The sequence below is a fragment of the Macadamia integrifolia genome, unplaced genomic scaffold (assembly GCF_013358625.1).
Source record: "Macadamia integrifolia cultivar HAES 741 unplaced genomic scaffold, SCU_Mint_v3 scaffold_5A, whole genome shotgun sequence".
Lineage (NCBI taxonomy): Eukaryota > Viridiplantae > Streptophyta > Magnoliopsida > Proteales > Proteaceae > Macadamia > Macadamia integrifolia.
In genome coordinates, this window is record NW_024870671.1 from 46,480 (window position 1) to 57,601 (window position 11,122).

The 11,122-nt window shown below is 36.5% G+C and overlaps 1 protein-coding gene and 1 long non-coding RNA gene across 2 annotated transcripts; one reads left to right on the top strand and one right to left on the bottom strand.

Annotated features, from left to right (window-relative positions):
- Positions 1 to 2,767: 2,767 nt before the first annotated feature.
- LOC122071718 (UDP-glycosyltransferase 88F4-like) lies at positions 2,768 to 6,788 on the bottom strand. The gene is made up of 3 exons (XM_042636101.1): positions 6,436 to 6,788; positions 4,531 to 4,603; positions 2,768 to 3,754 (listed from the first exon to the last, which is right to left on the bottom strand). Exons 1-3 carry the CDS (start codon positions 6,786 to 6,788, stop codon positions 2,768 to 2,770), a joined length of 1,413 nt encoding a protein of 470 aa, XP_042492035.1.
- Positions 6,789 to 8,944: 2,156 nt separating this feature from the next.
- On the top strand, positions 8,945 to 10,496 carry LOC122071711. The gene is made up of 3 exons (XR_006138258.1): positions 8,945 to 9,165; positions 9,269 to 9,352; positions 10,424 to 10,496. It is a non-coding gene; the product is annotated as an uncharacterized LOC122071711 (long non-coding RNA).
- Positions 10,497 to 11,122: the final 626 nt, after the last annotated feature.

An 11,122-nucleotide genomic window follows, 5' to 3' on the forward strand; every position in this document is an offset into this window, starting at 1 on the left:
AAAGCCTTGAGACTCATGGGCCAAAGAGGACAATATTATGTCAAGGTTAATGGGGTCGGAAAATTACAAATGGTATCAGAGTAGACCCCAGTGGTGTATGGGGCCACAGTGGGGAACCCAAGAATAGCGCAAGTACTAGACCCGTTTGAGAGATCGATACTAGGGTGTTTGGGAGATTGGTGAAAGTGTGCAAACTTTAATTCCACATTCCAGAGGGGGAGATTACTGGGCTAATTGATGACCTTTAGCTTCCTTAATATGGTACAATGCATTTTAAGGCCTTGAGACTCATGGCCAAAGAGGATAATATTGTGCTAGGGTGTTACAGAAAAAAGATTGAGGGAAAGGGATGAGAGATTGAACCATAAAAGGGGGATAACAAGCAAAGTATGGAGAAGTTTTGTGTATAGGTAGTTGTATCACAGTGTAGTGGATCCTGCAATGATTTTCATGTTATACATGAATTGTTTATAGTATATGTATGGGTTTCCCATCTATTCAGGAACTGTTCTCTTCATGGAAGAGAAATGCTAGAGTGGTATCGCTAAAGCAAATCTAGGCTGCGTCTTTGATATATGGCTTGAATCAGATTTGGTTGGAAAGAAATCGCAGAAGATATGAGAATAGCAGTAGGTCGCCTAGTTTGGTAGTGAGAGCCATTTTTCTGGATTTGCAGGGTATATCTACCTTAGCTCTGGTGGTTTGTGTGACAGTGGAAGATTTGATGACTTCAGCCTCCTTGAACCTGAGTCGAGCTCTCCCTAGATCAAAAGGAATTACTGAAATTTGATGGAAAAAACCTCCTATTGATTGTAGTAAAATTAATGTGTATGGGTGTTCCTTGGGCAACCCAGGAAATACAGACATTGGAGGGATTAGTAGGAATGATCTAGGAGTCGCTGTAAGGTGCTTTGCTTCATTTGTTGGTATTGGCACCAATTTTGATGCGGAGTTTGTGGCTGTCTTTAAAGCCATTCGTCTTGCTAGGTTACTGTGTATAAAGTGGTTTATCATCGAGTGTGATTTCAACGCAATTGTTTGGTGTGTTGTGAAGCGAGTGATTCCATGGAAATATATGCAGCTATGGTTAAGTTTTCAAGGGTACTCGGAATCAACTCAATGGAGTATTCAGCTCTGCTTTCGAGAAATAAATACAGTGGTTGATGGATTGGCCAAGCATCCCGCAGCGACCATAATCTCAAATCAATGGGAGAGTCCTCCCAGTTTTTCTGTATATAATATTGAATCAGACGATATGGGTAAATCTGGTTTCAGGTTTTCTTGATCTTGGTGTTGGCTATTGTGAGGATCTCAATTTCCCCTTTGCTAATGGCAATGCCGAAGGTGGAGGTGGAAATTGAGTCAATGTGAGTTTCCCTATTGGGTTTTGAACTATTTCATGTTTATATTTTTTTAATATATTCTTTTGCTGACCTTAAGCAAGAAAAAAAAATTCTAAAATTAAAAAATTAAAAAATTAAAAAATTAAAAAATTATAGTATATGTATGAATTTTTTATGTATGAAAATGATCGGTACGTCAAAGTTGTTTCCAACGAAGGAACATGGAAGGATAATGGGATCTTTTCTATCCACTTTGCTGGAAAGAGATAGTCAAGGGAGGACCATTAGGGGTTCCATCAATATCTCACTCCATCAAAATATTGGGAATGTCATTGACGACTGGATGTAAGTTTTAAAACATAGTTTCATGAAAAAAGGTTTTAAACATAGTTTCATGTTTACCAGGAAACGTGAAAGTGAGACTCCAGGTCAAGATACTATAGAACCTTTGAGCTCAAGGGCAAGATAAGAGATGATATGGGCCAATTAAGAAGTTGATTTTAGCATGTTATGAAAGATGTTCTTATGTGTGTATAAGAAAGATATGACAATATAAATATATATTGTTGTACTAAGTGTGATTATGTCATGTTCCATTTTATTGAGCTAATTTTCTTTAGCTTTCCCCATTATAATTTCATGTCTCAAAGATTAGGTGTAGCTTGATACAGAGTAAAGAACAATTGAGCAATATTGAAGAATTGTATTTTTGGAGAATTAACTATTTTTATTTGTACTTCGTTCTCCGGATAATCGATATGTATATGTTGTACAAATGATAAATCGATTGATATGTAGTATGATATTTTATGTATAAATGATGAAATTGATTAGAGTGCGGGAGCATGGAGGGCCTCATGAATAGTATGACGAATAGTAGTGGTGGGCCCATGATTAGTTGATCAAAAGTTTCAAGGTTCTAAAGTTGATTGATCATTTTTATTCAGTTATTCAACGGTGGTCCGAGAGGGCCTACACCCATCTTTAACCCGGATTTGGGAGAGTTTCACCTTTTCAAGGATTTAGTTATCAGTATTGGTATAGGTATTTGTTCGAAACGATCACTTTTATCCTAACTTTTCACAAAAACATAGATTTTATTTACATTTCTTCCTCTGAAATGATACTGATAACTGATCCAAATAAGATAGATATTGGTATAAATCGACATGGCCGATACAATTGATACACGAAATCTAATACCGATACATAGAACCATGCTCCTTTCAGTTGGGAACTTGAGATAAGCCTGAATTATTATTATTGTTATTATATTATAGAACCTTCCTTTACTTTGGTCATTCAAATTGTCCCACATGCAACTCTTTTCCGTTCAAAGGTTTTATTAGCCTTGTACAATATAAATTCAAGGCATTAAGAACACCTTTCACCAATCCAAACAGTTTTAAGTCACGGAGTGATACTTACTGATTGATTAGTGAGTCAACCAGCTTGGTGAAAGCAGCCATAGAAGATCCAGAATCGGACCACACGGCCATGGCCTCTTCCTTCATCTTCCGACTCCGTTCTCTAAGCACTCTCCCTTCTTCCGATTCCATCAAATCTGTCACCCTCTTCTCGACCTCCGCCGCACTCACTAACCCATCTTCCGATTCCTCCATCGGCATTGCCAACTTCATCCCTTCCACCAAAAACACCTTATTCATACGTTGCTCGGCATAGAGAGGCCATGCCACCATAGGCACCCCTGAGGACACTGCTTCCAATATCGAGTTCCACCCACAATGAGTCACGAACCCACCCACCGATTCATGACCCAGCACTTCAACTTGTGGTGCCCACGATTTCACCACAAGTCCCCTTTCCTTGTTCCGCTCCAAGAAGCCTTCTGGTAACAGGGCCTGCAGATCTGGGTCTTTATTTTCCACCGTGAAGTGTTTGCTATTGTCCTCAGAGACCGGCTTCCGCACAACCCACAAAAACCTCTGCCCACTCTTCTCCAACCCAATAGCGATCTCCCTAACCTGCGCTGTCGAAAACACACCTCGGCTTCCAAAACTCAGGAATACGACGCTTTGACTCGGTTGCCCATCAAGCCATGACATGCACTGACTTACAGCTTCACCCTCATTCTTAGGGGCGGCTATCAATGGTCCGACGCAGTAAACAGGTGGGGTTGGAGCATCTGGTACGCAAAGCCCATCAGTGATGGCTTTGATCGATCTAGACTCAAGACACTTAAAGGTGTTCACCATAATTCCCTTTGATCTGCGTAGGTTTAAACCAATCTCTAAGAAGTCATGATAGGTCTGTTCCTCTCGATCCTGTACCCGTTCGGGCAAGTCTGAGGCTGGCATTGGTGGCACGCCCGGGAAGTGGACATGGGTGGTGGATATGTCTTTGAAGCTCTTGGTGGTTTGATTGTGAATAGTTGGTGGATTTAGGGGATTCTAAAAGATCCACGCTTTCCTGTTTTGGTGGGTCATTCGAGATATTTTTGATGACTTATGTTGTGTAGAAGGGATATCTATATGATCTGATCAATTATGTAAGGCCTACAGTAGCAACGGAATTGAGAATTATAAAATATTCAGAAAAGACAGTTCTTTTTAATAAATTTAGTATTAGTTAGTGATCCTAACTTGGTGAGTCCTTTTTTCTTTGATGAATTGTTGGCATCAGTCCTATATTTTGTCTTTGTGGATCAAAAGGAAATTTGATCCAGGTTGATCGGATCGAAATGATAAATATCGATCAGTTTTTCCTTTACTCTATTTTACCCCTAAAACGATACAAGTAATCGATTCTAATCGATCAAGGATCAGTTATCAATCTCAATCGATACTAATATGATATAGCCGATATGATCAATACGATACAAATACTTGAAACCATAGTGAATAGTGCCCAAGACATCATTGCATTCATCAGGATTTGAAATCTTTTGTAATTTTTTAATTAATCACCACTTTTGATTTTCTTTTTAAGCTCAAAAGTTTTTAGTTGGAGTTCACATATGTTTTTTTAACACACTTTCTCACTTCCCTTTTCTGCCCTTTTTATCTTAAGAAAAACCCACATGCCCTCAACCTTATCTCTTCTTCTCTCTCTCTCTCTCTCTCTCTCTCTCCACTTTCCACTTTCCACTTTCCACTTTCCACTTTAATTTCTCTTTCCGTCCTCTCTCACGTTTCAGTCTCATTTTGTGAAATATCTTTTCATATACTGATTCCACGTTGTATCTAACCATCAATTCTAGGGGTTTGAGGACTCGATCACTAATTTTCATATTTGAAGGTCTATTCCAGAATCGACAATAAAATCAGAACCAACAATCGAGTCCCTAAACTTTAGAATTAACTGTTTTGGAACAATTAAATTGCGATTAGTCATCCCTTAATCCATCACCGTTCGAGTTGACGGGTTGTGGATTCGAGTATTGGCATACACACTTTCACCCATTGGTCTTGTGAAAGCACCGCTTATCGTATGAGGGCTTATCCTGGGGGCTATGAGCACTACCATAGAGCACCCTTTTTTCTTTAGAAAAAAAAAAAGGGAATTGGGATCAATCATTGTTGATCTCAATCCAAATCAATCGATTCATCCAAGGATTTAAACTCATAATAGGAAATTGAATCGATCTTTGCCATCAATTTCAATCCAAATCAAATCAGAATTACCTAAATTCGATCCCTGAAATCTTAGAATCTGCCACTTCAAAATGGCCTAAATCAGAATCGATAATCAATTATATCCAAATAATATAAGATTTGCATCCATGGTCAATTCTTATAGGTTAATAATATCTACCCAATAAGTAATAATAAAATCCTAGATATTCATTAGCTTTGTTCACTTTATAAATTCAAATTTGTCTTTTGCCATACATGCAAACTTTACTATCCAAATCTCTTCCCTAATTATTAATATGTAAACATGGTTTTTGGATATGTGTGACCAAGTCTCTCATATGTTCAGTGCCTGAAAATAGTTATTTTGATTTTTTTCTTATCTCATCCTATTTTGAGAGAGAGAGAGAGAGAGAGAGAGAATTGAGATTCCCAACAAAATCAAAGGAGGATATAGTCCGTTTATATTGGATTTTTTTATTTATTTAAATAAAAAAAATATTAGACAAGTTAAGTAACCACATCCGTCATCTCTCCACCCTAAAAACTAGGAATCAATTACAATATAAAAAACTAATAGATGGTTTAGATTAATCTAAACTTAAATGAACGGTTAATATTAAAAGAAAGCGAAAATAATATTACAATACGTACGTCCTACTACCACTTGCCTTATATATATACACACACGTGTGTCCTCGTCCTCCCGTTATCCACGATCTCTTCTCCAATCTATACTTTCTCTTCTCTCTCTCTCCCTCCACTTAAGATGCTATTAGATTTTTCGAGTTTGTTTAATAATAAATTAATAATAAATCTTTATGAATCAATAAGAGAGTCAAACATAGTGCAGCTCCTAACTAGCACCCATGTGTCTATCTTTGTGTCCTCCCTCTAAAATAATATCCCTTTCCCTTGATTTCAACTAAAAGAAAGACATTATTGGGTTAGTTGTAGGAGCCCTGTTCTACAGAGGAAACAACCCATATATTGATATGAATTAGGTCGTAGTTGTAGGTGTGTGGGTTTCCATACTGGATTATATTTTTCCATTTTAATATATATATATATATATATATTCAGGAATAAATCTTGTCTGATGTTTTCATTGGCGATGGATCTTGTGGGGTGAGGTTTGATTTTCAATCGATTATTTTGTTCCATTTTATAATATGGAACTATAAATATTTTTATATAAATATAGAGGACATGGAGAGAGTAAATGCCCGTTTGATAATGTTTTTGCTATTTCTGTGTCAAGAAACGGCAGAAACATAAATTTTCGTCTCTAGGAACAGAAACGGTTTTGTAAGTGTTTGATAAATTTCCGTTTCTAGGAACATAAATGGTTTTGTAGGTGTTTGATAAATTTTCATTTCTAGGAATAGAAACAGTTTTGTAAGTTAAGCTCCACCGGTGATTTCAAAGGCGATATAGCATCGTTCGAGAGAGAGAGGTAGATTTCACCGGCAATGTGCGAGATTGCGTCCTTTGCTCACAGTCCTAGCCACAGTTGTCGTCTCGGTCCACTATCGATTGAGCTGAGCAGAAGCGGAAAATTTAGCAGAGCTCTGGATCCGTGCATCCTATAAGCAGCACGATCGTAAGCCAATGCAGCATCCTCAGCCATCTCAAACGTACCAAGCCAAACTCTAGCACCGTTCTTCACCGGATCTCTGATCTCCGTCGCAAATTTCCCCCATGGTTGTTGTCTTACTCCTCTGTAATGCTTCCCCTTTGATGGAGCCACAGCTAGAGACATCACTGAAGTTGACTTCTCTGGTACCATCAATGATGCTGTAGTCACAATTGATGAAGCCTTAGCCGAAGCCGTCGATTGCGCCTGAAACATGCAGCCAAAAGTTGATTCTTGAGGCTCTACTTTTCCGCTCCTCTCCTCATCAACCTAGGGTCTGCCGTCGATTCCAGTGTCCTCTTCCATGAGAAACTTCTCTACCTTCAAGCCCTCAACGTTGATTCCTCCAAAGCCCTCAAGAAGAACCCAGATTTCCACTCAACTCTGGTCGACTCCCTCAAGTCCGTTGAGAAATGTCTATACTCAATGGGCATAGAATGCATGGACGTCAGTGTCGAGGGAATAATGTTGGGTTTGGGGGAAAAAAAGGTCCACAAGTCTGTTTCCAGAAACGACAAAACAAGTTCTACTTGTTCTGTCATTTATGTTTCTTGAACCTGAAATAGATATAAATTGCTATTTTTGTTTCTGTAATTTGGTGAAACAGAACAGTTTTATCAAAAGCTTTTTGTTCCGTTTCTGTCGCTTCTTAACACAGAAATGGTAGAAACGCGTTTCTTGAAACGTTATCAAACGGGCCCTAAGAGATGAAGGAGACAGAAAGAAGTTGAGTAGACTTAAAATGTCTATCCGATCTTTTAAATCTCTCAATACTTGTCATTTTTTGGTGGGGATAGTTTACTGATTTCTTAGGTACTCATTAACCTTAGTTAATATTATTCTCTTTGATTCTTGAGTCTCAAGGTTTTAAAATGTATTGTACCATAGTAAGAAGGTTAAAGGTTATCAACTAATCTAACAACTTTCTCCTAAGCAATGTAGGACTAAAGTTTGCACACCCTCATCAATCTTTCAAATCCTTTGATACTAAGTCGTCTCTTCATGAAAACCCCTCAATAATTGGTCTGATATATTTTCTTTTATCTTGCTTGTCACAATTGAGGATTAACAAATAATTAATAGTAACAATTTACAAATGGCCTAGCTAGGTTTGTGAAGTGGCATTGTTTATGAGATGGACATGGTATCATGTTCAACATGGTGTGACTATTTAAATTAAAAGGAAGAAAGAAATTACAACGATGTTGTACGTACTCAGTCGTAAAAAGAAATTATAAACGATGGATTACATCTAATTATATCCCCCAATAAAATAATCTAAATATCCTCTGAAGAGTTCAAATCACTAATGATTATGGCTTAGTCTCAAAAGAGACATTTGGGACAGGAAATTTTTGCAGCTAAAAAACTAATCATAATCAAATATTATTAGCGATTGTAAATAACAGTCACAAAAATTCATCTCGAAAGGCCAATTTGTTGTAGTGGTGACTAAGTTATAACGACTAAGAGGTTGAATTTGTAACTGAAACCTAGGTCAACTAAAACTATACTGAATCAAAGAACAAACGGTACAATTTTGGTATGTAGAAAAGTAATCTTCTTAGATACGGTACAATTATGGTTTCCAAGGTAAATCCATTTGAGATTGTTTTCCGATTTTTATAACCCAAGATGTAAGTTGGGATGCACAAATGAGACCTAGATACAGATTTTCATAATTTGCTTTATAAGTTTATTTTCCTTTTGATTGGAATGCTATTCTGCTGATGACAATGCTTAACGTGGATTAGTATCTCAATGATTGTTTTTCTTTTCTCTCATTCTTTGATAATTTTTATATTAACAAAGTTCATTTCGCTGAATCTAAGCAAAAAAAAAAGTACTGAACCGTATCAAATTGTCTATTTCCGAACCGAAGTAAGAATACACAAACATATAATATAACCCACAGCGCTTTTTATTTTTTTATTATTTTTATTTTTATTATTATTCATTTGCAACAACAGAAACTTGTCAAGCCAAATAGAAACCGAAATCATACCAAACTAGGCCAATACGATTTCAGTACTGAAAATAGGTTCATAATCTCGAAATGATACCATTTTCGCTTGTACATTCTCTACCTTAAACTATACTGAATAACCAATAGTGAACCGATTGACACCCTTTTAAATGGATTACTACTAAAGAGATATATAGCAATAGAATATTGTCTACCACTGTAATTTTTTTTTTTTTTTTGATAAGCACCACGTTTAGGATAATATTGCTGCTAGTTTGTGTGGGAATGTTTCTTTATTTAAAATTTATGATATATGAATGTAAGCATATAGTATCTTAATTATTTTTTTTTTTTTTCCATTTTGTAGGTTCTGTCTTAACGTTTCAAGGACAAGTGAAGTTTAAAAACAATATTGAAAAAAAATGGCATTCCACTCAACACTTTCAATGTTGTTCCCAAAGATCCTCAACTTTAGTTAATAACGAAGGAAACGCGGAGAAGCAATCTTTCAAGCAAGACAGGCTAGAACATGATTATCCATCCAAACATGAGGATGCTTATAAAGGACCATTGGGAAAAATATATGCATTTTACAGATTTACTCGTCCATATGCTGTCATGGGCACAGTAAGTTTTAAATCACTAACCCTTAACATGTGACTTCAAAATCAATTAACTTCTTTAACTTGATAATGAAGGTTCTTTAATTTATGTCATTTTGAATTATCAGGGTCTGGCAGTAGCATCTGCTTCTTGTCTTCCAGTAGAGACAATCACTGATTTGTCTCCAACATTTTTCCTAGAAGTACTAAAGGTGAGGATATGAACCTAACTATAGTGGTTGTGGAAGTGTTTATATATATATATATATATATATGGAAAAGGTTGTGTATGCCATTGGTATCATAAGCTAGCACTGACCGTGACTATCTCTCTCTTCCTCTTTTTTAAATGAACCTCATATCCTTCCTATATGATACTTGATCATGTGCTCCTCCTGGTGCAGTGCCCACAAACTTACTGTATATCGGCAGCATACTTATCCCTCTTCTTTATTAAAGAGGAAAAGAGTAGGAGAGAAAATGTACAACAAACACATGCTCTGAGGCCTATAGAGCCAACTCAAGGAGGAGGCATGTAGGATTGTCCTAGTTGGTTCGGTCAACTTTTAGTAGTTTCTTCAAATTTTTGCATATACTGGGTTATATCGAAATTGGACCAATACATTGTTTGGTCTACAAAATGAAAATCTGAACTGATAGCCAGACATTAGTCCAATGGTTGGTCTTGATCTCGGTTATGATTTTGTATATATAAAAATAGGGAAAAAAGAAAGCCCAGAAGGCAGCATATTGCATCTACACCCAGACATAGGAGGGGCGCAATGTTCGCCCCACTCCAATGAAAAATAGAATTTCCCTACTATTGATACTTCTGCTTATGCTTCTATTGGTTCCCACAGTGGTGCAGAGGCCACCAGTCTTTTAGGGATCCCACTCCCATTAAAATAAGAGCCCAAAATGATAAGGGTTTCTGTTAGTCTTATCAGCTGGTCTGGTCCAGTGGTTTTTTTTTTTTCAATCCAACCGGTCAGTTTTGGTTGGCCTTATTGGCCGATCCGATCAGTTTTGATCTCTTATCGATTTCTAAAATCAAAACTAAAACTGAAGTGATAAAAGAGTTCGGTCAGTCGTCGGTTTTGGTTATCTCTGATTGGTTTTGATCAATTTAATCCAATTGATCTGATTTTTGACAACCATAGATAAGATTTTGAATTAATTGAGGTATAGGGCATGCATCAACTTTTGTTTTTTGGGCTAGAAATAAACAAAAAAAATTCCTTTGAGCTTGTTATTGGTATTCATACCATTGTCTTTATTTTCAGGCTATGATTCCACTAGTATTGGCTAACATTTATGCAGTTGGAGTGAATCAACTATATGATATAGAAATTGACAAGGTGAGTGTTATTTGTTAATTTTTATATTCGCATGGCAAAATTATAAGAGATTGAGCCTTTATATGAATCATGCAAATGGCACTTTTTGATGGTTTGAAGGTTATAAAAAAAAATTAATATATTAAGGGAAAAAGAACGCTAATTGATGTTGTTCTGTATGTTGTCTTATGGGGTCCAATGAAATGACCCCATATCCCCTGTGTGCTCTGTGATGAATATTTATATGTGTTCCCCCATTAGAGGGCGTAGAAAACACGATGAGTTACTATTCTTTCTCCCTATAATATATTTGTTTGAAAGATTGCAGAGAAAATTAATATAACACATTTATAACATTATTTGGTCACCTTTGGTTTCCTTTTGTCCTCATTACTTCTTCACATTTTTTATCCGTGTAGGCTAACAACAAACATTTTCCAATTGCTTCTGGAGTCTTCTCAGCTGAAAGTGCCAAGGCCATTCTTTGGACAGTCACATTGTTGGTAATATAAGTCTTGGTAGACAAATTGGTTAAGAGATTTAAAAGTTTGCAAACTTTCATTTGCAAATACTTTGAATTAATTTTTTTTTTAATATACAATTAAAGTTCCTCATACAAGATTTTGTTTTGGCTATATTTGTAGA